At 40.9% G+C, this 27,606-nt stretch overlaps 2 protein-coding genes across 2 annotated transcripts in view; one reads left to right on the top strand and one right to left on the bottom strand.

The window, feature by feature from the left end:
* Nucleotides 1–27,606, top strand: part of SEC23A (Sec23 homolog A, coat complex II component) — a 308,648-nt gene that overhangs the window by 178,331 nt on the left and 102,711 nt on the right. The gene's annotated exons all lie outside the window — the stretch shown is intronic.
* Nucleotides 1,760–25,815, bottom strand: LOC115089990 (histamine H2 receptor-like). Its single transcript, XM_029598499.1, has 4 exons — nucleotides 25,702–25,815; nucleotides 18,922–19,812; nucleotides 9,797–9,950; nucleotides 1,760–1,973 (listed from the first exon to the last, which is right to left on the bottom strand). The coding sequence occupies exons 2-4, from the start codon at nucleotides 19,613–19,615 to the stop codon at nucleotides 1,814–1,816; spliced, it is 1,008 nt and encodes a 335-aa protein (XP_029454359.1). The 5' UTR covers nucleotides 19,616–19,812; nucleotides 25,702–25,815; the 3' UTR covers nucleotides 1,760–1,813.

Here is a 27,606-nt window from a genome sequence, read left to right on the forward strand (position 1 = left end):
AGCATGTGGCACATTTAAAACTAATCGGAGAAAGTTCTTTTTCACTCAACGCACAATTAAACTCTGGAATTTGTTGCCAGAGGATGTGGTTAGTGCAGTTAGTATAGCTGTGTTTAAAAAAGGATTGAATAAGTTCTTGGAGGAGAAGTCCATTACCTGCTAATAATTAAGTTGACTTAGAAAATAGCCACTGCTATTATTAGCAACAGTAGCATGGAACAGACTTAGTTTTGGGTACTTTCCAGGTTCTTATGGTCGGGATCGGCCACTGTTGGAAACAGGATGCTGGGCTTGATGGATCCTTGGTCTACCCAGTATGGCATGTTCTTGTGTTCTTATGTTATACTGAAGTATAGTATATGATAATCAATGATTAGGGATTGCCAGCTTCACCGATGATAGTTTTCTGCTTTATTTTTCTTGGTTGCTAGCTTGTTTTCTTGGGTCCACTAGTTGAGGGCATTATGTTTTTTATTTTTTCCTATTTGTTTAAATAATTCACTTTTTTTTTTGTTCTGATTTACTTACTCAAGTTGATTCTTGACATATAACTAAAAGCAAATTAAAAAAAAAAGTTTTCACAAATCCATGAACAGTTATTAGTCTGATAGATTTGTGTGTCTCTACTTCATACTTCCAAGGGATGTGAACTGGCAGTCTCGGAGACAGGATGCTGGGTTCGATGGACCATTGGTCTGTCTTAACATGACACTACTTGTGTTAATTAGTAACATGATTTACTGTGGATTGATAGTTTTGGGCCAAAATATTGAAAATTTAAGAAGAAACATACTATATTTGGTTTCATGTTTCTGGCTAGTAGATATTAGGGCCGAAAAGTAAAGTATCCTATAGAGCCTGATACCAGAAGCTACTTTTGCGACATTGACATCAAAACCCCTTCACTGTGGCTATTGAAAAAGCAAAGATGAATTTTGGTGATAATGAGAAAAAAAGTATATAAATTTACTATTACTTGAATTTGAATGTTGCCTTTTTATTGCTTTATACTTTATTTAAAATCTGAAAAATATGTATACCTATGCTGTACAAACTGAACAATTTGCAGAAGGCAGCATACATTTCAAAGGCAATCTAGGTTGACATTTTAAGATCTGTATGTTTACCTTATAGACACTTTGAGGTAGATTTTTAAAAACTGCGCGATCGCGTACTTTTGTTTGTGCAGCAGGCGCAAACAAAAGTACGCTGGATTTTATAAGATACGCGCATAGCCGCGCGTATCCTCTAAAATCCTGGATCGGCGCGCGCAAGGCTGCCGATTTTGGGCAGCCGGCGCGCGCCGAGCCGCACAGCCTGCCTCCATTCCCTCCGAGGCCGTTCCGAAATCGGAGCGGCCTCGGAGGGAACTCTCTTTCGCCCTCCCCTCCCTTCCTCTACCTAACCCACCCCCCCCCCTACCTTTATCCATGGATTTACGCCTCCCGGAAGGAGACGTAAATCCATGTGCGCCAGCAGGCTGCTGGCGCGCAGAGACCCGACCCGGGGACGGTTCCGGAGGGCGTGGCCACGCCCCCGGAACGCCCCGGCCCGAAACCACGCCCCCGAATCGCCGCGTCCCACCCCCAAAACGCCGCGTCATTCGGCCCCGCCCCCGACACGCCCCCTTCCAAAAACCCCGGGACCTACTCGCGTCCCGGGGTTCTGTGCGCGCCGGCGGCCTATGGAAAATAGGCGTGCTGGCGCGCAAGGCCCTGCTCACGTAAATCCGGGCGGATTTACGCGAGCAGGGCTTTTAAAATCCGCCCATTTATCATTAACTTCTTTGCAAATTCTCCCCATATAGATTTTTTTATGTGTTCACAGAAGTCGGTATGCTACTTCCAGGAAGAAAATCCTGAACATTTGGACTTGCTTGTTGCTCTTTTGGTAAAGGCTGATCGTTCTGTTTCAGGCACACACAGACTTGATTAAATTTCTTCCAGCTTTGACGAAGTGCCTTTCTATATTTCCTGAGATGGAAAAAATAAATATAAAAATGCATGAAACCCAAAACCTGAATATACAACAGAATTCAACCAAAGAGAAATTGTGCATTTGAAAAATGTCTTCCACGGAAATTACATTTACTGAGGATAGGATTTTTTTCCCATGTTTGTCTGTTCTTTGGGAGCCACCTTTTCAGAGTTTGTTGTTTATATTCAGTTTGGCCATATTGGCTATTTTTTCCTCCTCCATTCTTTCATTCCTGGCCTCTTTCAATGGTTTTGGACTTTCGTATGTACTGAAAGATGAGTCAGGATACCTAGTAGCAAACTGATGGTTATTATATATAGACCTGAATAGAGAAAGCAATCATTTTCCTTCCCATTGTGGTCTTTTCCTGCTTTATATGACCTCATATGAGTTAGGCATGTTGGTATAATACCATCTAACAACCCCAGCCAGATTACATTAACTTGTATATATCACTTTCCTCCCATCTAGTATCTTATTACTGTCCTCATGCAATGGTAACTGAAACTTCTTCCTGGCTTCTTGTTTAGTGGCTCACATTTAGTCTGCAAATAAAAATTAAAACATTTTTTTGGGAAGCGGTATAATTGATACAAGATTTTTGGAGTGTGACATTTCCTTTTTGTATTGAATTTGATGTTGATGGAAATTGTCTTAGTTCTTTTTTGAGTCGTGTCACATTTAGTCTGTACATTATAAGCAATGCTATATATGGCACCTTGCACCCACCCCCCCCCCCCCCACCCCCCAATAACCATCTGTTTTTTATTGATTGATATTGTGGAGTTCTGGTGATACAGGTAACTTACTTGAGCAGTTCAGCTGAAATCAATAAATTTTGTTGACACCAATGCTTATTAGTTAAGAATGACACCCCATCTGTTCATCCCTGCTTATTGAACTAGAGTCCATGTCCATTCTGTCTCTGATTAGAGTTGTTCCCTAGTAGCATTTTTTTTTTTTTTTTATAGACTACAGACGCTGTTAACTATATCATGAGAACCTAATTGATTTGGTAGAATAAAATTAGCTTCTCTGCTACAGTGCGCCATATGTTTGAGGTTTTCATTAAACCAACCACCATCAATCTTTATTTTTCCACCTTCTTCAATCCAAGAGGAAAATAAGTATATTTGCATTTTCCTGTCGATGGCAGGCTGAATTAGTCATGCTGTCTGGGAGCGTGCACATGACCAATGTAGGCGGAGATTATCTCAGTCACAGAGCTTTGAACTCTGTGCAGCTGTGCGGTCGTCTTCCTGCGCAAACCCAAGAACTCTCCTCAGTCTCTTTTTTTTTTCTTCCATGCGCTATTCGCATGCAGGGATTCTTCTCTCACACTTTTTTGTCCCTTTTAAAAGTTTTTCACTACCGCAATGGCTCCGAAACCGTCTGGCTTCAAATATTGCCAGTGTGGTAAAGTTATGTCCATCACAGATGGACATAAATACTGCTATATCTGCCTTGGGCCAGAGGGCGACCAGACCTCCTGTCGAGACTGTGGTCGGATGTCCCCCCAAGCGCAGAGACAACGCGCTGAGAAGATGGCGCGCCTACGAACATTGGGCTCCTATGCCCTGACGCCGTCAACTCACTCCTCGCCGGGACCAGCGAAGAAGAAGGCATCCGCTACCAAGAGGGATCCTCACTGGGACCGCAAGGCCCACTCAGTGCCGTTCCTGTCACTGGGTCCAGGTTGTCACAACCTCCAGCCCCCACACAGAAGACCCAAGGATCGGGTAACTTACTTCCTCGGGGAGAAAAGCCATTGGATGTGTCGGGCGGGAATCAGGGACCTGTTCCTGGCCCTTCACGACCTTTGGCACCGAAAACCTCGAAGCATGCGGTGCATCCGACACATACGATGCACTCCAGCCATTTAAAAACACTCATCACATTTAAACACGCAGAGCATGCCAAACATCACACTCCTAAAGCCACATCTTCGCATTCCGAGCGCTCAGGACATTCAACGCACCGCAAACAACCGAGAGGAAGTCCTGAGCTTGATGTGGAACTGCTGTCGGACCCTAACTCCACATCCTCTAGGGATCCTTCAGGAAGTGGAGATTCCTTCTTCTCCGATTTGTCTTCCATAATTCCACCAGATACTCAATTAAAGCGTACAGGAGCGCAAGATATTCTTCTTGCAGCATTGCCTTCAAGAACCCCATCCAATGGTGGTCAGATTCCTCCACTGCCGGGCAATCTGGCATCTAAGGCCATGCTGCAAATCTCACAGGCCCTAAGTTCCTTTTTTGCAGACTTAGAGTCCATGAAGGCGGGGGCCAAGCAACCACCGCCTTCCCCACCTACTTCGCCACCAATTACAACGCCTCCTAGACCTGCTGACATGGCAAATCCTCCTCCTCTGGCTTCAGATCATCCACATAGTCCGGACTCCCAGGTATCATCTTCAAGCTCCTCTACAGTTATGCCCTCAGATCCACCAGAGGGATTGCCGGAACCATACCTCCAGAGGATCTCTCTTATGCGAAATTCATAAAGAAAGTGGGTCATCTACTCAAGGTAGAAACAGGTAAAATCCCAGATCCACGATCTGAAGTCCTAGGCATATTAAAAATCTTTGAAATGCCACCAGAACCAACGTTCTTACCGGCACACCCAGTTTTGGTCGGAGTACTCCAAAAGATGTGGGAAACCCCTTACCCTGGCTGCATCATGAAAAATGGATTTAAAATTTCGCATGAGGGATTCCTCGATTTACGAGTCCACCCAACTACCACATAATTCCATTGTGGTAGAATCTGCAATGACGAAAGCAAAGAGGTCAAAACTTCACACCAATGCACCTCCAGGTAAAGACCACAGATACTTGGATGACTTCGGACATAGAACTTAACATGCAGCTATGCTGTCTTCCAAAATTCACCATCATCAATTCTACATAACGTAATACTTTTACGAGTGTTTGCAAAACTTATGACTTGCCTGTCTCTCGGCCCAAGACACCTTGCCACAACCCTTCCTTGACATGGAAGAGGGCTTACGCCATTTACTGAGATCAATTTACGAAGCCTTCGAAACCTCTGCTAGGTCGTCTTCAGCGGCAGTCGCTGCCCGGTGCCTTGCCTGGTAAGAAGAAGATAAGAACATGCCATACTGTGTCAGACCATCAAGGATCTATCAAGCCCAGCATCCTGTTTCCAACAGTGGCCGATCCCGACCATAAGAACCTGGAAAGTACCCAAAACTAAGTCTGTTCCATGCTACTGTTGCTAATAATAGCAGTGGCTATTTTCTAAGTCAACTTAATTAATAGCAGGTAATGGACTTCTCCTCCAAGAACTTATCCAATCCTTTTTTAAACACAGCTAGACTAACTGCATTAACCACATCCTCATAAGAACATAAGAAATTGCCATGCTGGGTCAGCCAAGGGTCCATCAAGCCCAGCATCCTCTGGCAACAAATTCCAGAGTTTAATTGTGCGTTGAGTGAAAAAGAACTTTCTCCGATTAGTTCTAAATGTGCCATATGCTAACTTCATGGAGTGCCCCCTAGTCTTTCTATTATCTGAAAGAGTAAATAACCAATTCACATCTACCTGTTCTAGACCTCTCATGATTTTAAACACCTCTGTCATTTCCCCCCTCTAGCCGTCTCTTTTCCAAGCTGAAAAGTCCTAACCTCTTTAGTCTTTCCTCATAGGGGAGCTGTTCTATTCCCTTTATCATTTTGGTCGCCCTTATCTGTACCTTCTCCATCACAACTATATCTTTTTTGAAATGCGGCGACCAGAATTGTACACAGTATTCAAGGTGCGGTCTCACCATGGAGTTATACACAGCATTATGACATTTTCCGTTTTATTCACCATTCCCTTTCTAATAATTCCCAACATTCTGTTTGCTTTTTTGACTGCCACAGCACACTGAACCGACTATTTCAATATGTTATCCAGTATAACGCCTAGATCTCTTTCTTGGGTGGTAGCACCTAATATGGAACCTAACATTATGTAACTATAGCATGGGTTATTTTTCCCTATATGCATCACCTTTAGGGCAAGGGCAATTAGAGATGATGTCCATGAAAAGCTAGTGGACATACCGTGCAAATGAGACAGTTTATTTGGAGACAAGTTTGGCGAAACAGTTTCGCATCTCAAAGAACAAAGCACTGCAGTACTGTCTCTTTCTTCCCCCTCGGAACATCACACTGCATCTCGGAAGTATTACCCTTCTTTCAAGCGTAGGTCTTATCCAAGAGGCCAATTCCGACCTTTTCCTCCTTACCAGTCACAACATTACACACAACTGAGACCTTCCGGCCAGCCCCATCTGCCTCGCGCATGTCCAAGTCAGCAGAGACGACCCAGGCAGAGCCCGGCAGCTCCACAGAAGCAGCCACCAAATTTTTGAAACTCGCCGAGCCACCCCCACCTTTTTCATTGGAGGATGACTCCAACATTTTTACAACACTTGGGAGTCAATCACCTCAGATCATTGGGTTCTCGTGATCATCTGAGAGGACTATCACTTGAACTTCGGAACTTCTCCATCTCTTCCTCATGTAGCCCCTCTTCGAGGGGCATCGACCCAGTTGACATCACTTCAAGCGGAAGTCTCAGATCTATTAATGCAGAGGTCTGTCCAACGGATTCCGCAACAACAACAGGGTCAAGGATACTATTCCCAATACTTCCTCATTCCAAAGAAGTCAGGCGGACTTCGCCCCATCCTAGACTTACGGAACTTCAACAAACATATTCAGAAAGAAAAGTTCAAGATGAACTCTTTCAAGAGCATCCTCCCTCTCCTACAACCCAACGACTGGATATGTTCCATCGATCTGAAGGAGGCGTACTCACGTATACCCATCCTCCTGACGCTACCTCTGTTTTTGGATCCAGAACAAACACTACCAATACCAGGTCCTGCCGTTTGGCCTTTCCTCAGCCCTGAGAGTGTTTACGAAATGCCTAGCGGTGGTGGTGGCTCATCTCAGACAGCTATCAATCCATATCTTTCCCTATCTGGATGACTGGCTTTTAGTAGCCTCAGACCCCAATACTCTGAGAGCACACACAGTACACACGATCAATTGTCTACAAAACCTGGGTTTCCTAATAAATTATGAGAAATCGCACCTACAGCCTACCCAGTAACTACAGTTCATTGGAGCCCTGATCAATATGGTAGCGGGAAGAGCCTACCTACCACAAGACAGACTCCTGACTCTCTCCTGCCTAGCACAATGCTTGCACAGCCAATCTCGTTCCTCTGCACATCAAGTGCTTCAGCTGTTGGGTCATATGGCAGCAGCCTTTCATGTCGTGCCTCACACAAGACGACACATGCGTCGCTTACAATGGGGCCTCAAACAGCAATGGTCTCAATTCCTACAAACGCTAACAAGCAAGGTACTGCTAACCAAACTAGTGGTCGACATTCAATGGTGGCTCTATCCCACCAACCTATCCATGGGAGCTGCCTTTCGGGTTCCTCCTCACCAGCTAATACTCATGACAGATGCCTCCAGGAAGGGTTGGGGAGCCCACCTGTCCGATCTCAAGACACAAGGCTTGTGGTCTCCCGAGGAATCTAAATACCAAATCAACCTCCTAGAACTCCGGTCAATCTGGAGAGCACTGCAGACCTTCTCCGCTCAGGTCAAAGGAAACGCCTCATGATGTACAGAGACAATCAAGTCGCCATGTTTTACAAAAATAAGGAAGGAGGGTCCAGTTCATGGACACTCTGTCGGGAAGCACTTCGGATACTCCATTGGGTGGAGACAGCCAATGTATCCCTTCAGGCTACCTACTTGCCAGGTCTGGACAATGTCACGGCGGACTGCCTAAGCAGGGTTTTTCACCCAAATGAATGGACTTTAAATTGAGTGGTAGCCCTCACCATCTTCTAACAGTGGGGCTTCCCAACAATAGACCTTTTTGCCACAGAAGAAAACCGGCAAACTCAAGTCTTTTGCTCTATTTACCCCAGCAAGATTCAGTACACTCAGGACGCCTTCCTCATTCCATGGATGGAGGGCTTGCTGTATGCCTACCCTCCCCATCCCTCTAATATCAAGGACCATTCAGAAATGTATTCAAGACATAGCGGACATGATTCTCATAGCTCCAGCTTGGCTGAGACAACCATGGTATGCGTATCTCATTCGGCTTTCCATAGCCCCACCCATTCCTCTGGGGGCCGACCAACAGCTCCTCACACAGGAAGGAGGTTCACTCCTCCATCCGATGCATCATTCCCTCCACCTGACGGCGTGGAGATTGAAAGGCATATATTAAACCACCTCGGCCTTCCTTACCATGTGGAAGATATACTTCGACCAGACGCAACTATGAAGGGAAATGGCATCGCTACTCCGAATAGTGCAGATCACGGAAACTTGATCCGTTCTCTTCTACTGCTACAGATCTTCTGGAGTACCTCCAATCTCTCTACCAAACTGGTCTAGCTACCACATCAGTTCGGGTGCACATCAGCGCCGTTGCGGCCTTTCAACACCCCCACAATGGCCTTCCCATTTCCAATAACCCTCTGGTCTCCAGATTCATGCGAGGCATGCTTCACCTCCGGCCACCAGTGACAAAGCCACCTGTACCCTTAACATTATCCTGGAACAGCTAATGATGCCTCCTTTCGAGCCTTTAGAAACTTGTCACATAAAATACCTCACCTGGAAAATGGTGTTCCTAGTGGTGATCACATCAGCTAGCAGAGTGAGCGAATTGCAAGCCTTAGTTCACTACCCTCCTTACTTGGAGTTTTACCACAACAAGGTTACCCTTCGACCTCACCCCACCTTCTTGCCCAAGGTGGTGTCTGCTTTCCATCTCAATCAGACCATTACCTTGCTGACCTTCATGCCGAAGCCCCATCACAATGAGCGAGACCACCTCCTACACTCGCTAGACTGTAAACGGGCTCTGGCTTACTATAAACAGAGAACTCAATCTCCTTCCAGACCTTCTCAGCTCTTCCTCTTTTAACCCCAACAACCCTTATCAACCAGTCTCTAAAAGAACTATTGCCAGCTGGTTATTGCAAAGCATTCAGTTTTGCTACGAGAAGCGCTCTATTAAACTAGACAAAAGACCTCATGCGCACCAGATACGGGCCACAGCAACATCAGTCGCCCATCTCAAGAAGGTACCATTGATAGACAACATCTGTAAAGCAGCTACTTGATCCTCCATTCATACTTTCACGTCGCATTACTGTCTGCAACAGCAAGTGGCCTCTGATGCGGCACTTGGCTCAGCAGTCTTGTCAAACCTCAACACCGATAAGACTGTCTATCTTTTCTACGGGTTTGTGTCCTGAACTTCTAACGCAAACTTTGCATGGACACAACCTGAAAGCTTGGGACTCCCAGACAGCATGGCTAATTCAGCCTGCTATCCGGGAAAAAGCAAGTTTGCTTACCGTAAACAGTGTTTCCATAGATAGGATGAATTAGCCATGTGATCCCGCCTGCTTCCCTAGACAGTCGAAGAAAGAAAACTTTTTAATTCATGAATACTGGCTTGGCTACAAAGAGACTGAGGGGGGAGGCCTTGGGTTCGCGTGGGAAGGCAACTGCACAGCCGCACAGAGTTCAAAGCTCTGTGACTCACTGAGAGAATCTCCACCTACATCGATCACTGGCACACTCCCAGACAGCATGGCTAATTCGTCCTGCTATCTATGGAAACACCGTTTACGGTAAGCAAACTTGCTTTTCCATATATCATGCATACAGTATTTTGTTCTGTTGGCATTGCATTATAGTATTCATTTTGTTTTTTAACAAATATACAAAAACTGAGGCTAATTATAATTCTTACTTTTGTATGAGTGCATTGAGCCATGGATTTAGCCCGGTTGTCAACAGGACCAGCCATACTGAAATCTTTTCCACTAGTGATGGAACATCTTTGCCATGAAATGTTTCATAGAAACTGATAGTTACATAAGGTATCCAGCAGACTAAAGGATACACTGGAAAAAAAATACAAAAGAAAAATGTTTTGATCATTATTTATAGGAAACCATTTGCATATGTATTTAAAAAGTTACATGAATAACTGTAACTTCAAATCTGAGTTTTGTTGAACTTTTATGGGGTTAGTTTTGTAACAGCCCTTAATCAGATATGTGCATAAGTTACACCAGTTTTCAAAGTGAAAGTGCATAACATACTTCCCCTTTGAAAATTATTCACCAAAGCTACCCACACACATTTATATCTGCTAATTTGTGTTCAGAATTCTTTTGAGAAAATTTACATTCATACTTAAGAGAATGCAAAAATATGTGCATAAATGCAAACCTTTCCCCAACTCCATCCCCAGAACATCCCTGCCAAATGATATGCCTTAAATGTAAGAAAGAAAGTAGCCCCGATATCCAAAACCTGTTAGTACAACATAATAAACCTTTTCCTTAAAGTTTTAGGGCCACATGCAGGTTGAGTTATCAGGATATCCGTAATAAATATGCATATGAGAGATTTGCATGAATACTGCATCCATAGCATGCAGATTATTCATGCATATTCATTAGGGATATTCTGAAAACTCGACCTTTAAGAAAAAGGCTTATAATGTTGCACAATAGGTTTTGGATATTGGAGCTATTTTCTTTCTTACATTTCTATGCAAATGTATTGTATTTTTCAAGGTAACACTTTTTTATATTTTTGTTGATCCAGACCATATGTCATTTCTTAGCAGTAAGCCCAAGGTCTGCTCCATATGTTCTTAATTATTGCCATATATACCTCTTGGCCCCCTCATAATAATGGACTTTATTCATATAGGTATATAATAGGTTTTTTTTTTATCTTTGTATATGTGTGTGTGTGTGTGTGTATGGGTGTATATATGTATACAATAGCTTTCAAAAGTATTTGACTCCCTAAAAAGTCAGCAGATTTATGTGGATTACAAATTAAATTTACACAGATTGTTCCAGACAGTATGTTTATTGCAAACCAACATGCTCTTAAAGTAAATTTTCAAAGTCATAATTCATTATTTTTCTGCATTTTTTAAAAAATGAAATAAACTGAAAAATGCTGCTTGCATAAGTATGCAACCCATATGCTTTGGAAGCTCCAAACTTACACAGATGAAGGATTTTGGCCGCTACCTGTGAATCATTAAAAACATCAGCTTTTCTGGATAAAAGACCCCCCCTAATTCCAGTATCATTGGTCAGATTGTGAATTTGAAGGAAAGCTGTGAAAATGAAAACCAAAGAGCATTCTAAGGAAATTAAAGATAAAATTATAGAAGTGCACAAGATAGGAAAAGGCTACAAAATAATATCCAAGTGCTTGGATATCCCAGTGAGCACTGTTGGATCAATTGTGAAAAAATGGAAGCTACATCATATCACCCAGAAACTGCCAAGACAATGTGTCCCTCAAAGTTCAACGTTAGAGCAAAGAGGAGACTTGTGAGGGAAGCCACAGAGAGGCCAACAATCACTTTGAAAGATTTAGAGTTCAGTGTCTGAGACTGGAGTGGAGGTGCATCAGTCAACCATTTCAAGAGCTCTGCATACAACTGGCCTGCATGGGAGGTGGCAGTAAAAAAGCCATTCCTGAAGAAAAAACACATCAGAGCATGTCTAGTTTGCCAGAAAGCATTAGTGACCCAGCTAAAAGGTGGGATAATGTTTTGTGTTCAGATAAGGCAAAAATGGAGGTTTTTGGCCAAAATTCAAATTGCTATATGTGGCTCAATTCTAACACTATTCATTCCTCAGCAAAGTAAAGTATGGGGGGATCGCAGCATAATCATGTGGGGATGCTTTTCCCCACTGGGGACTGGGCATCTTGCTAAAATTGAAGGACAGATGGATGGTGCAACATACAGGAAGTTACTGCAAGATAACGTCCTTTAGTCTGCTAAAAAAATAAAACTTGGGAGAAAGTTCACCTTTTCAGCAGAATAATTCCAAGCACAAAGCAACACAGGAGTGGTTAAACAACAAAATGGTGAATGTTCTACAATGGCCAAGTCAAAGTCCAGATCTCAATCCAATTGAGAATCTGTGGCAATATTTGAAAATTGCAGTCCATAAGCATCATCCAACTAACCTGAACAATCTGGAGCAAGCCTGCCAGGAAGAATGGGCAAAAATCACTCCCAAACAGTGTGTAAAACTGGTAGAAACCTACCTCAACAGACTTAAAGCTGTTATTGCAGCATAAGGTGGCTCTACCAAGTAGTAGTCCGAAGGGGTTGAATATTTATGCAAGCAGCTATTTTTCAGTTTTTAATTTTATTTTACAAATAATGCAGAACAATAATGAATTGTGACTGAAATTTTTCTTTAAAACATACTAGTTTGCAATAAGCATACTGTCCGGAACAATCTGCATGTCATTTGTAATCCACACAAATCTGTTGCCTTTTTATGGTGTTGAATGCTTTTGCAAACTACTATATTTTAGAAATAGATACCAGACAAACTCAAAAAGTTGAAATAGTGCTGCTGTTAGTATATATCAAAAATAACCCAAGAGAAACTAGCACTCCAAAACATTTACAAAATCATGACTAAATAGAAAATATTCAAAAATAATATAAAAATGTAATTAAATAAATGTAATTAAATACAAACAATTAAACTTCTTACAAATATTGAAAAAAAATCTTTACATATCATATGCATACACACCACACACATGCTCTAAACTAGGTTAAAATTGACAGATGTCCATTAATAAATCAACTGAAATTAATCACACTTAATCACAATATTATGAAATTTCTCACAAAACCCAATGTTGAAATTAGACTATGAAGAACCCTGACAAGGATGCTCGTTTCACCTACTGGCTTCTTCAGGGGGAGTTTGAACACGGAACAACGTAAGATAAATCTTTCAGAAAAAAATATATTCATACAGAACCAATTCAAGGTTTGTATAATAATTTATTCCAATAGTATGAAATGTGTGTGCCTGTCACAAGGACACCCTCTTTGCCATGGACACCTTCAATATGTAAAGAATGGATTATCCACTGTAAATCTTATTTCAAGCGTTCACAAATGCGTTTAGTGCGGTGTGACTCCAAACAAATGACTCAGTATTTGTATAGATACTTAAGCAATGGAGCGATTTGCTCATCAGATTAGGCAATTAAAGCTTGCCTTCCTCCCTGCCATAAGCAGGCTAGCAGCTGGTTCAGCAGGAACCACAGATGAGGTGCCTAATTTAATGGACATTTGTCAGTTTTAACCTAGTTTAAAGTATGTGTGTGGTATGTATGCATATGATATGTTAAAGATTATTTTCAACATTTGTAAGAAGTTTTTTAATTGTATGTATTTAATTACAATTATTTAATTACATTTTTGTACAGTGCAATTTAATACTAGGCTAGGGATCCACAGTTGCAAGATTTTTTTGAAGAAAAAATGGGCTGACTATTCTTAAATAGTGCAGAACACTTGGATGATCCAATTTTGTTTTGGTATACTGCCAAAGCAGTAATGAGGGGAGCCATTATTTCCTTTCTTACAAAACACAAAAAAAAACTTGGATAAGTGGGTATTATCAACGATGACGCCTACATCCTTTTCCTGAGTGGTGACTCTTAATGTGGAACCTCGCATTGTGTAGCTATAATTTGGGTACTTTGTACTTGTCCACATTAAATTTCATTTTCCATTTGCATGCCCAGTCTCTCCCAGTTTTGTAAGATCCTCTTGCAATTTCTCATAAGCCTCTTGTGATTTAACAAGTTTGAATAATTTTGTGTCATCTGCAAATTTGAACTCCTCACTTCAGTGGCATAGCCAAGGGTGAACCTCGTTGAGCCATGGCCCACCCACTTTGTGCTCAGGCCCACCCATTTAGCATTGCGCAGCAGCCTGAGAAGAGAGGACCTGTTGCAGGGCACCAGTAAACAAGGCTCAGCATTGCCAGGAGTGCACACCTAGCAGAGCAGCAGCTGAAGAGGGAAGGCAACCCAGAAGGCAGTCAGTGGACCCTGTCCCACCAGAAACAAAGAGAGAAGGAAGCCCACAAAGGCACCGATGGATACCATTCCACCAGCAATAGGAAGATAATGAGGCCCTAGAGGCCACCAGTGGATCCAGTTGCACTGGGGGGTCGAAGAAAGAGGCCCAAGAGGCTGCCAGTGGACTTCATCCCACCGGTGGCCGAGAAGAGAACGCCACCAGGAGACAGAGCCCCTTCACCTGTTTCACCATGTGTGCCAGCCCTACGGAATTCAAAATTCTTGTGGCTAGCGTGTGCTTTATGCTGATCTCACGATGCATGAGATCAGCATAGAGGAAGTGCTAGCCGCAAGTGTTTTGTATAATGCAGACACTGACACACAACACAGAGCAGCAGAATGGGCTCTCCCTTCTGCTCTTGATGAGGAGACTGCCTGGGGTTTGTGTAAGTAAGTGAATGGGAGCCTGCCATGGGGTGGGTTGGTAATATGAATGAGAGGCTTCCTGTGGGGGAGGTGTGAATGGGAGCCTGCCTGGGGGGTGTATATGTTCGTATGTGAGACAACATGGGAGTGGATAAGCTGTGTGTGTGTGTGTGTGAAAGCAAGAGCATGTGTGTTTGAAAGAGCATGTGTGAGTGAGACCCTGTGTATGAAGGAGCATATGTGTGTGTAAGGGGGAGCGTGCATGTGAGAGAGAACATGAGTGGGTGCCTCTGTGTGGGGGAGTGGCAGCCTTTTTGTGAGAATGAGACCCTGTGTATATGTGTGAGAGAGCATGTGAGAGCCTGTTTGTATGGGAATGTGAACCTATGTGTGAGACAATGTAAGAGTGAGAGCTTGTATATGTCTGTGAGGGAGAATGGGATCTTGTGTGTAAGATGTGAGAGCGAGAACCTATATATGTGGGGGAATGGGAGCCTGAGTGAGAGTGTGTGAAAGTCGGAGCCTATGTGAATTTGTTAGAGCGTGCAAGAGTTTGTGAGAGTGCATGTGAGAGAGAGAAAGAGTGTGTGTGTGTGTGGCGGAGGAAGGAAAAAAGTCGAGAGAGAAAAAACAAAGAATGAAAAAGACCCTGAAAAGGAATTAAGAAAAGACAGAGAAAGGGAGCAAAGAGACTGGGACCAACCGATTAGAAAAATAAGATTAAACAACAAAAGTAAAAAAAATTATTTTGACATTTGATGATTGAAATATGCCATCTTTGGAAATGCATTACTTACATATTTTATTTTGCTGTTTCTTCATATGCCAGTGTTCACAGAATCTGGTTTCTCAGGCTTTCCATTTCTGTTTTGTCTGTGTGTTTTTCTCATTTTAGTCCCTTATTTTGTATTGAGTAAGGGTCTGCATGTGTGATAGAAGTGCAGTATTTTGGCTAGCATGTAGTTTCTCTGTAGGGATTTGTGGCAGTTTGGCATGTTCTGTTTTTACACTAGGTGGTGTATTAGTGTTCTAGAGCTTGGTGTAATCACTTGCCTTTGCTGCCTTTTTGTAGATAAGGTTGCTGCTGTTTGAGTCCGGAGAGTTGCTGCAGTTATGGTATGATATGGCAAGGTTCTAGACTTTTTTTTTTGTTTGTTTTGCAGAGATTTGTCTTACTTCACAAAATGTTTGTCATTGGAGGGAGTTTGTTTTGCTGTCACTGTGGTGGCACCAGAATTTGATTATATATATTTTTTTGCATGTCCTAGTTTTGTTCTGCACTTGTTGCAAATCTTGAGTTCTTATGATGATGATTAAAATGAAACAGCAATAATCATAATAGTTACGAAATTCTCTTCATATTTGGAAAGAGGATTCATAAAACAATACATTGATATATGTTTTATTACATGATTGGATCTGATATTTGTGTTCTTTGTTTACTTTTTGCATGATGTGTATTTATAAACTGCAATAAATATAAAATAAATTAATACAGATTAATAAGGTATTTTTAATGCTGGTAAGTGCTTGAAATAATAGAATTAAAATATTTTAAAGCATCACTCATGATGAAGCTACCTAGAAATATATTGTCAAGAGACAAGATGGCCGCCACCCAGGAAGCACGCTGAAAGTTGCTCTCTGCTTATCTCCCTTTTTCTTTTTATATTATTACCTTACTATGCCTCATACAAAAAGGAAGGCGAAGATTAGAGACAACATTGTCTCTTCTCCGATACAGGCAGGTCAGCAGCCACGGATTGATAACTTTTTTGCGGCTTCACCGGTGACTGTGCTGGGAGATGCAGCCTCTGAGAAATCCAACTCAGAGCGAGAGTTGGCTTCTCTGGCTGAAGGAATATCTTTAAGCCCTGGCGCACCTATTCCATCTTCCCCACTACTTGCCGGACCATCTTCTCGGCAAGTTCCCCACCCCTTGCATTTGGAGTTGGGGGAGAGAGAAATTTCGGTAGAAGATCCTGAACAGGAGGCCCTGGAGAGAGAAGTGTAGGTGTCTCCTGTTATACTCGCCGAGAGTGCTGGCCGGACAGTTGAAGCCTCAGGAATCGAGGAAGGTGCGGCTGACCCTTTTGGAGAAGGAGATTATGATTCGAAGGTATGCTTAACCACTAGGAATTCCCTGACTAAACCACTATTACTATGGACTCTTTATGGTCTGCATTAGTATCTTTGGAGTCTGCGATAACCACGCTGACAAAAATAACTTTGGATACAAATCAACGTTTATTATCCACTGATAGTAACGCTAAGAAGTCTGCTGAGATAATAGAACAGATGAGTGTTCATTTAACAGCTGTAGAGAATATACAACAAGGACTGGTTCAGTCGGAGTTTATTCAAGCAAAAAAACTTGAGAATATGGAAAATGTTTTGAAAGCGCTGAATTTGCAGGTTATTAATTTTCCTTTTGTTAAACAGATAACACCTCTTGAAATGTTCAAATCATATCTTACTCAAATTTTGGGATTCCCTGTGGACTCTTACCTGTGATTTCAAGAATTTATTATTTACCGTTGTTTGAGTGCGATAAAGAACAACTTGAAAGTCAACAGAATCATCTTTAAACTTATCAGATGTATTAGAGCTTTCTATAGATACAGAATTGAAGAAGAGTTCTACTTTATTGGTATCATTTACATTTGTGTCAGATAAGAATGCTGTATTAAGCTTTTTATTGTGTAAACGTTCCATGTTGTTTCATGGCCAAAAAGTGTGGATTTACTAAAATCTTGCAAGGGTTACCCAAATGCGTAGAAAAACATTTCTTGAAATGAGAGTGGAAATTTTGGCTAGAGGAGCAAAAATACTGTTGAGAGATCCATGTAACTGCCTAGTGTATTTTTTTTTAAAATAAGTACGTGTTTTATGAACCCTCACAGTTACATGTATTTCTCGAATTACATTCCTGATAGTCTCCAATAGGGATAGGTGCAATAATTATTTGGTGAAGTAAACCTGGGTTCTTGAATTCTTATTTCTTTAAATTTCCTCAAAACCGCTTGATATTCCTTCTCTCCCTCCTATTCCCTTAACAGGAGCTTGTGATAGTTACTATAATAGGTAACTATCATATTATTTTATTACATGTTTATTTGTAGTGCCCCCCAAAAAAATAATTTCTGGCTATGCCACTGCCTCACTTGTTCCCATTTCCAGGTCGTTTATAAATATGTTAAAAAAGCAGCGGTCACAGGACAGATCCCTGGGGCACTCCATTATTCACCTTTCTCCATTGGGAAAATTTACCATTTTACCCTACTCTGTTTTCTATCTTTTAAGCAGTTCTTAATCCATAATAGGACATTGTCTCCTATACCATGTTTAATTTCCTAAAAAATTAAAAAATCTTTTATATTCAACCAAATACTTACATTAATGACTCTGAAAGAGCCATTTAGGATTGTAATGTTATGCTAATGTTGAAGATGTGTAAATGAAATAACAACAAAGAGTCATTGAATCCCAGACAATGTCAATTACAGCAAAAAGAGGGAAACCAATCATAACTCAGATTATATCAAGGTGTCAGCAAGCCTTTCAGTTTGCCCTTTAATGAACGAGCCACCTGGTCAACTCATTCATTCACCTTGTGAGTGATATTTTTTCAAAACATTTTTATTGCATTTTTAAAAATTGTCTATAAACAAACAGACCTCAGATTGAACATGAATCCCATAGATGTGCCATAACATGGCACTGTCTGACTGGCTGTAATAACACTTTTTAGACGTGAGATTGTCTTCTGTTACAAAAAATCTGAATAATTTGAATTTAATTACATTTCTTTTTATGTTTAAATGCAGTAAAAAAAAAAAAAATATGCTGCAACATTTCTCCCCTGAACAGCCAAATTTTACAAGATAAATAATAGAGGAATGTTTTTGACCCAGCAGTTTCATTCTCTCTTTTTGAGCTGCCAGTTCGATCAGAACCAGGGAAAAGATCTGATGCCATGAAGCCTCCATTCACAACTACCTGGGGCTTTTTTCCTTTATTTTATATTTCCTCCTAATTAGACCAGTCTTTGCAGTGACAGTGCACTGCCAAGTATCATGCTCCAGGGCTCCTTCCAATTAGGCCAAAGGGTTGACTTTGTGTGATAACCAAGACTCCCTCCCTCTAGGGTTGTGAATGCTGCCTCTATAGCATCCCCAGCCCTGGCCAACCCAGGAAGCAAAAGAGCTGATCGGGAAATCAAATACATATTCCTCTTCATGGTAGTGTAAAGCTGATTTACCAGACCAGCTTTGGGGGGGGGGGGGGGGGGTGCATTTTTCTGAAGTCCACATCTAGATTTTTCTACTACAAGATATAATTCTTGAACAATTTTCAGGGGCTATGTTGAAATGCATGTGAACTACTAATTTTAGGTTCAACAGAATTTTACTAGTTCAAAATATTTTGTTTTGCCTACATTTCATCTGTAACTCTGAAATATGGACTCCATCAGTGTTTTAAGAAATGTTTAAGTATTTTTGAGCCCCATATTTAAAACATGAAATGGTATTGCTCACTTTCTCTTAAGAAATAAAATGGACTTACCTGCAGAGAGGACCAACACAATGGTACTCCTGAAATATGATTTAATGGGTACATAATAACAATGGTGGTCATTGCAGACAAACGTTCCCCTCATTGCCTGATTCCTGGCAGTGTAGATAATAGCAATGTAAAATAAACAGACTATCATTAGTGGAAGGATAATTCCAAGACTTAAGAGTACCACATTATATATTTTTGTAGAGGAACTGAATGTAGGCAGACAGATGTTTATATTTTCATTGTAAGCATAATCTCCAAAGCCCAGAAAAAGGAAGGCTGCATATAAAGTGCAATAGATCCATGTTAAACAGAGTATTATCCAGGTCCGTTGCCTTGTAAGAAGCTGTGCATAACGCAGAGGGAAACAAATCTTTGTGAATTTATCGATGGTCACCCAGGTTAAGGAGTGAAGTGAGTTCAGCAGGAGCAACACAAAGAGAGAGGCTGCCAGGTGACAAACCGTTGTATCTTCCTTAAAAATTGTACTGTTGAATAAACTATTGTAGATGCTTACTGGAATTACAGTTAATGGCAAAATCATGTCACAGATGTTGAGGTTCAAAGTAAGTGCAGAGGTTTCTGTTTGTAATATTGGATTGGAGGCAAATAGAATCAGCAATAAAATATTAGTAGACAGGGATGCAGTGCACGTTGTTAAAGTTAATGTTGTATATGAAAGGAAATCAGCATGCATTTTTCTTCTAGCTTCCTTTGGTTTTGTGGTGAATATGTTTCTGGTTGCTGATAAATTGTCGATATCATGCCGTCTATGCAAAGATGCCTGAGTTATACAAATAGAAGGCAGATAGAGAAGAGCCCCAGATTTATTGCCACTGATGTAGAACAACTTCCAGTTCTGTTCTGTCTGTGCTGCTTCTACTTTATGAAAACCTGCAATAAAGTGAAGAAATTAGATGTGCTGTGAATTAAATACCAGTAAAATGGAATACAGATGATTTTATCCTTACCGTGTTATAGGTTTAAAATTTAAAATCGTAACTCATCAAACTTCAGTTTTGTACAATTTGTTATATGACTGTTTCTGAATCATCCTTTTAAAAAAAGTTCAGTATTTTAACTTTGGAATATTTAATGAAAACCTGGTGCTTTTTCTTTAATGCTTGCTTATGTTATTTTTAAGGGAACAGTACAATTTTCCCTACAAAGTATTTTTCCTTCCTTGAAAGCCTAAATCCTACAATCAAAATATTTGAAAGATATCTGTATTCTCCTAGGACAAGCAAGGGTGGTAGTCCACACATGGGTGACATCATCGGATGGAGCCTGGCACAGAAAACTTATGTTAAAGTTTCTAGAACTTTGACTAGGCACACTGAGCATGCCCAGCATGCTCTATACCATGTGTCCACATGGGGTCCCTCTTAGTCTCTCTCTTTTTTTTTTTTCCCCGCAGAGCTTTCATATCCCGGTTACTGAGCGGTGATTCAACAGAACCAGCAGGTGTCAGCTTGGCACATGTGGAGGCTGTTGGGCCACATGGCTGCAACTGTCCATGTCACTCCCTTGGCACGCTTACACATGCGCAGAGCCCAGTGGATCTTAAGGTCACAGTGGCGTTAGAACCCCCAGGAACTTCAGGATCACATCCGCATCCTGGTGGCAAGTTCTCTTGAATTTGGAGTGGGGAATATCTTTCCAAACTCCCCCTATCCAAATTGTCCTTACATGGATGTGTCCATCCTGGGATGGGGTGCCCATATAGAAGAGCTCCGCACCCAGGGTCTATGGTCCACCCAGGAAGCACAATTCAAATCAACTTCCTAGAGCTCTGGGCGATCAGGCACACTGTATACATTTTCAGGGATTGGCTGTCCAACAAAATTGTCCTGATCCAAACAGACAACCAAGTAGTGATGTGCTATGTCAACAAACAGGGAGGCCCAGGATCATCCCACATGTATCAGAAAGCGGTCAAGATCTGGGGGTGGCTCTGGGCCATGTATCTGGAGAACATAATAGCAGACAGACTGAGTGGCACCTCCAGACCCCACAAGTAGCACTGGACCCCAGGGGTTAGAAAATCATATCTTCTGCCTCTGGGGAAACCCACATGTGGACTTATTCACGGCCCCCTGCAACAGGAAGGTGACTCGGTTCTGCTCTCTGTCCAGGTCAGACGGCAAACCAGCCTCTGACGTCTTTTCTCACCATTGGGGCAAGAGTCCAATTCCTCTAGTAATGAAAACTCTCCTGAACCTTCGAGAGGACCAAGGGACTATGATCCTCATAGCTCCTCATTGGCCAAACAAGTCTGGTTTCCACTCCTTCCCCAGATCTCAACCCGCAGGTTCAAGGCAGACTCCGGCATCCCAACCTCCAGAACCTGGTGCTCACAGCCTGGATGTTGAGAAGCTGATTCTGTAGCCGCTTGATCTTTCTGATGATGTCTCTGGTCCTGGTGGCTTCTAGAAAGGCTGAAGTGGTGGAGATTTTCCTGTGTGAGCAGAAGACCCTAGATCTGTTCTGACCTACACAAAAACTGCTTGATTACCTTCTGCACCTATCGGAGGCTAAGTGCTGTTGGCGCTTACCACCAAAGTGTAGATGATATGCTCATCTCTGTACAGCCTATAGTTGTACGCTTCATGCAGGGTCTGCTTCAGTTGAAGCCTCCCCTAAGGCCTCCCGCTGTGTCTTGGGACCTCAACATGGTGCTCGCTCACCCGATGAAAGCTCCTTTTGAGCCACTGCATACCTGTGACCTGAAGTACCTGACTTGGAAGGTCATATTTTTGGTGGCGGTCACTTCAGCATGCAGGGTCAGCGAGCTCCAGGCCTTAATGACTTAACCACCTTATACTAAGTTTTATCACAACAGGGTGGTCTTGCGTATGCACCCTAAGTTCCTGCCTAAGGTGGTGACTGATTTTCATTTTAACCAGTCAATCGTCCTGCCAGCGATCTTTCCCAGGCCCCATTGACACCAAGGCGAACGAGCACTGCAAAATGGGATTGCAAGAGAGCCTTAGCCTTCTACCTGGAGCAGACAGAAGCCCATAGACAGTCCACCAAACTTTTCTTTTTTTTTTTTTTGACAGGAATAGTTTGGGGGTTGCCGTTGCCAAACAGACACTATCCAATTGGCTAGCAGATTGCATCTCCTTCTGTTATGCCCAGGTGGGACTGCATCTGAGGGGTCATGTCAAGGCTCATTGTGTCAAAGCCATGGCAACGCCAGTGGCCCACTTGCAAGTAGTTCCCGTCCATGCTGCAATGTGGAGTTTCCTCCACACATTCGCCTCACTACTGTCTGGATAGGGATGACCAACGTGACAGTAGGTTTGGCCAGTTTGTCCTCCAGAATCTCTTTGAGGTATAGGACCCAACTCTCCCTACCTAGGGCCCGTTGTTTGGGTTCAGGCTGTCTCCCCCTCTTTTACGAACGGCACTGTGATTGTCGTGCCCGTTGGCACCTGATTGGTGCTTGTTGGTCCCCTTTTGTGTTGGGGTGCAGCCTGTAGCTAGAGATTCACCCCATGTGTGAGGACTACCATCCTGCTTGTCCTAAGAGAAAGCAGAGTTGCTTACCTGTAACAGGTCTTCTCCTAGGACAGCGGGATGGTAATCCTCACAAAACCCGTCCACCACCCCGTGGAGTTGGGTTTCTCCTGTGGTTTATTCTATTTTTATCATAATTCTGTGTTAAGAGAACTGAAGACGGACCCCGCATGGACACATGGTATAGGACATGCTGGGCATGCTCAGAGTGCTTAGTCAAAGTTCTAGAAACTTTGACATAAGTTTTCCATGCTGAACTCCATCCAGTGATGTCACCCATGTATGAGGATTAACATCCTGCTGTCCTCGGAGAACATCTGTTACAGTTAAGCAACTCTGCTTTATCTCGTACAGTGGGATGGGGTATTCTGGTGGTAGTACTTGCTTATAATGTAAAATTTGCTTTTTAAATATATCCTTCTGGCAAGACATTTTTCAGTTTCAAAAATTATAGAAAACTGAGGTTATAGACCTGCCAGTAATTGTAGGTAGAATGGAATTTAATTAGATCAGAGAATCTGCAAAGTAGCACTATCAGTTGAAAACAAAAATAATTTATTGTGTTGATTTTAAAACTTGAATTCTCTCCCTGTTCCTTCTTTCAATATTGTAATACTTAAACACTTTTGTTACTCTAGAGTAGATTTTCAAAGATTTTTGTTTCCTAACTTTTGGGAATTAAGAGCTGGACCCAGCATTCTGAAAATTGAGGCCTACTGAGCAGCTGAATATAGACATCTAATTTCATTAGGTGACCATATTGTGCCACTCAAATTACAGGTGATTCTGGTGGTGGGATTAGGATGGGCGAATAATTAGCTAGTACTGAAATTTCAGCACTAGCCTGCTGTATTAAATCTATCTTGCATTCAGCTGCAAACTAGCTGGCTAAATTGTGGCTGAAAATTATCCTTAGCTAGCTAAAGCATATCCAACTGTACTTGGCCCCTCTCTGAATAACACACAGCTTTCTGTAAAGAAATTGACTTCTACCTTGTTGACTACAAATTTATATCAGGGTAATAGTCAAAGGAAAATGTAACATACTATCGTAGCAAGTTTCAAAAGCCCATATACCCCGGTTAAGTGGATTTAATGCGGGTGAAACCTATTGACAATTCAGTAGCATATGTTGTAGAAATTTTCGAAACCCTTAATGCAAGCAAATGGACTTTTGAAAATTGCTACGATAGTATGTTACATTTTTATTTTCCTTTGAAAATTACCCTGTATTCGCATTTCTGCTTCTGAAGTTGTATATTTGATTTCTCTTTCCAAATTGTTTCCTTAGCCTATTTTTTACAATCACATCCCTAACAGTTGCTTTAAACGTATCTTATTTAATAATTGGCAAAACCTACCATGAATCATGAAATGAAAAATATTCCATGGTTACCTTTTTAATTTGATTTACCAAATCAGTATCCTCCAGAAGCTTAGAGGTAATAGTGCCAGAATGGATTGGGAAGACGACTTCTTGTATTAAAATTGAATGGGATTCTAAATGCCTCATGTTTCTGTTTTAAAGAAATGTAGGTATGGAATCAAAATCTGTGTTCCTACTTTATTGGAAACTGCATATTTTAAGGGTCACATTTTGAATAATTTAGTTGCTATACCCTGAGCCTCCTTATATTCAGTGTGTGTAATGCTGCAGTAGTCCGGAATGTTAAAAGCAGCAGACAACAAGCTACTGTAGAAAGTAATAAGCCCATGCAGGAGCATGCTCAAATAGCTTTTGATCTAGTATGAACTTTAGTTAAACAATAGTAATAACAGTTCATCAATATGTTTAGTTAAAAAAAAAATCCATTGCCTTTTTTAGTTTAGTTTTTTTTTTTATTTTTACAATGTTTTGGTTTGTTATGCTGTAGGTGTCTGTACATACTGATAAGTAACACTTTTCATTCAGTGAAAGTTTAGTCTCCACATAAAGGCAAAGAATCAGTACATTGGAAACTTTCATGTTCATTGCTCCTTGAAAACTGTTAAACTGTAGTATGCTGTGGATCACTACACTAATAACATGTGACAACCTGCCAGATCCAGTGTTAACCGGTCAGTTAATTAACACAAATTTTTTAAGAAAACAAAACTTACCTAGGTAGGAACTGAAATGTTATTGTATGGGGTTAATATGTAATTTATTATACTAATAAACAGGGTTAGTCGTAGAAACAGTAATTTGTGGTATGTGAGCTTTTAAACAGGTCACTAAAACCTAATAGTCTATAAAACAGGCTGGTATTGAGGAAGCTAGAAGATCAGCTGTAGTTATTCTGTATAGCTGTACATATAATGTACTTGTAAATCTGTACAAGTGTGGTAAAACAACATGAATAATTCTTATTGGCCTCCTAGTACACTAAAATATCACTAAATCTAAGTAAAACACTTGACTGCTAGCAGGTTTTTGTAAAATTTCATTTAGTATATTTATACATGCATAAAATATTCTTTGTGACTGAGATTCCCTTGTAATTAAACTCTGAATCAATTTGACTGAGCTGAAATACATTTTTACATAGTGCCAAACATGATTTGTAATTTAGTCCAATTGGTCTTAACTTGCATGTATAAGTGGCATACAATTTTCCTGATATATTTTATTCATTTCTTAGCTGCTAAAGCCATTTCTATATTAAAATTATGTTGGGGATGGGGAGGGAAAGGGGATAAAGGGTTTTTTGTTTTGTTTTGTTTTTTTTGCAAAATTGATTTGCATTTTTTTTTATTGCACTCTTGTCTTAATAACTTTTTTGGTAATGAAAGGCGGCTTATCAATTTTTAATAATGAAATTAAGGACAATATCATGCTAGATATTAGCTATTTATTCTTTAAAGTTGTTTTCATTATTTATAAGTTGTGATAACATTTTTATTGGAAACATGTAAGCATAATTCAAAGAGGATGAGCATCAGAGCCTATATAGATCCCTTCAGATAAGTTCCAGCTGGTGATTTTGCTAGATTAGTATATGCTAATTTACTTAACATAAAACTACAACATTGTTTAAAAAAACATATAAGTTAGCACTTGTTTGAGCTTTAGACTGATTTATTCTTACTTTTCTGGAAAAATATGAACATGAAAGATTCTGTGAATATTTTCCCTGAATAGGTTCTATAGCAGGTACTTCTAGTCATTAAAAGTTTCCCACAGGCACAGCATAGATGGAAATCTTTACTGAGCTTGTTCCTTAGGTGCTGAGCTCTTAGAAACTAATTCTCATTTCAAAAGTAAAAAAAAATAAAAATTACCTTATATGTACTGGAATGCCTTTGACCTGATCTCTTGATCTGTAGATATTCTTTCCTTTGTAAATTTATGGTAGTTCAACATCATTGTACTAAGTTTACACACACTACTGTTACTTTTGATGAGTGGAGAGAGTAAATGAGAGCGGATCATTTTTCTGTTAAATCAAAGAATGTTATAGATCAGTGATCCTGTGACAGGAAGCATCCTGCTAAATCCAGCATTAGCTGGACATTGGTTAATGCAAGTATGTGATGAGACCCATGTGACAGTATCCTACTGTAGGAGATAAAATCAAAACATAATGTCCCTGTTAAAAGTTTTGTCGAACAGATATTCATGTCAAAGAAGCAGATTGTATTGTTAGATGTTTTGGGTAGATGCACAGGAAAGTTACTTATGGAACAGACATAATTTGGATTAATTTTTTATATTGTACTTGTTAGTATACTCAGTTTTTTGTTTTGTTTTTTTTACGGTCTTGAAAAGATTACAATGTAACTGATTTGGTAAGTTCTATTATAATTGTTAATCAGAAAGCAGTAATTTGCACAAGGAGCATGAGATGGTTATCATACCTTTCTGTCCCAAAGATGGATATGAACATGTTTCTGATCTACTGTAGCTATAAAGCACACTGAATGGAAAGCTATTATAATATTGCAAGCTATTATATGATGGCTTTTATTATTTTTGCTAGACATATCATAGTCTAATATGGGCAGAAAGAATACAGGTTGAGCTTAAAATCCATTTGCTTAGGTTAATAACAAAAAGTTTTTAAAAATTAAACTAAATAGGAACAGGATGGCATGAGTAGGTTCATGTGCAGTATATATGATTGCTTCTTGGCCTCTTTTTGGCTAAGGTCAAGTGTGAGGTCTGAGCCATGAGCCAAGGATGGTCTCTTCTTGGCTTTCTAGCTGAGATTGAGAACCCACTAGGAACACAATTTGTTTTGGACCCTGACCAGACTGAAAGGATTAAACCTTTTGTTAAAATTATCTATCTGTCTTTGCTACAATTATGAGGAGTTTACTTTTATGTATCACTCTGGAAGAAACACATTTATCTTGATGATTTGGGATATGTAGTGATTTGATTTTGGTTCAGTAGGCTTTTTCTCTCAGTAACCCATTGAAAACTGTCTTTTTAGGAATATTAATTAAGAAAAAAATGATTTTTAACATTTAGCACATTTCCCTTGGGACTGGAGCTCTATGTACATATGTAAACCGCAGATTGCCATGCTGTCTGGCCTCTCTGCAGGTGAATATATATACACACTGAGGTAGATCTTCAAAACATATGCGTGCGCGAACAAAAGTACATCAGATTTTATAAAATCCGGGGTCAGTGTGTGCAAGGCTGCGCAAAATCGGCAGCCTGCGCGCGGAGCCGCACAGCCTGCCTCCATTCCCTCCGAGGCCGCTCCGAAATCTCAAAAAAGATATAGTTGCACTGGAGAAAGTAGAGAGAAGGATGACCAAAATGATAAAGGGGATGGAACACCTCCCTTATGAAGAAAGGATAAAGAGTTTAGGGCTGTTCAGCTTGGAGAAGAGGCGGCTGAGGGGTGGATATGATAGAGGTCTAGAATGGGTAAATATGAATCGGTTATTTACTCTTTCAGATAGGAGGACTAGGGGGCACTCCATGAAGTTAGCAAGTAGCACATTTAAAATAAATCTGGAATTTGTTGCTAGAGGATCTGGTTAGGGAAGTTAGTATAACTGGGTTTAAAAAAGGTTTGGATAAGTTCCTGGAGGAGATGTCTATGAACTGCTATTAATCAAGTTGACTTAGGGAATAGCCACTGCTTCTGGCTTTAGTAGCATGGGATCTATTTAAAGTTTGTATACTTGCCAGGTACTTGTAGCCTGGATTGGCCACTGTTGGAAACAGGA

This window comes from Rhinatrema bivittatum, chromosome 4, assembly GCF_901001135.1.
Source record: "Rhinatrema bivittatum chromosome 4, aRhiBiv1.1, whole genome shotgun sequence".
Classification (NCBI taxonomy): Eukaryota; Metazoa; Chordata; class Amphibia; order Gymnophiona; family Rhinatrematidae; genus Rhinatrema; species Rhinatrema bivittatum.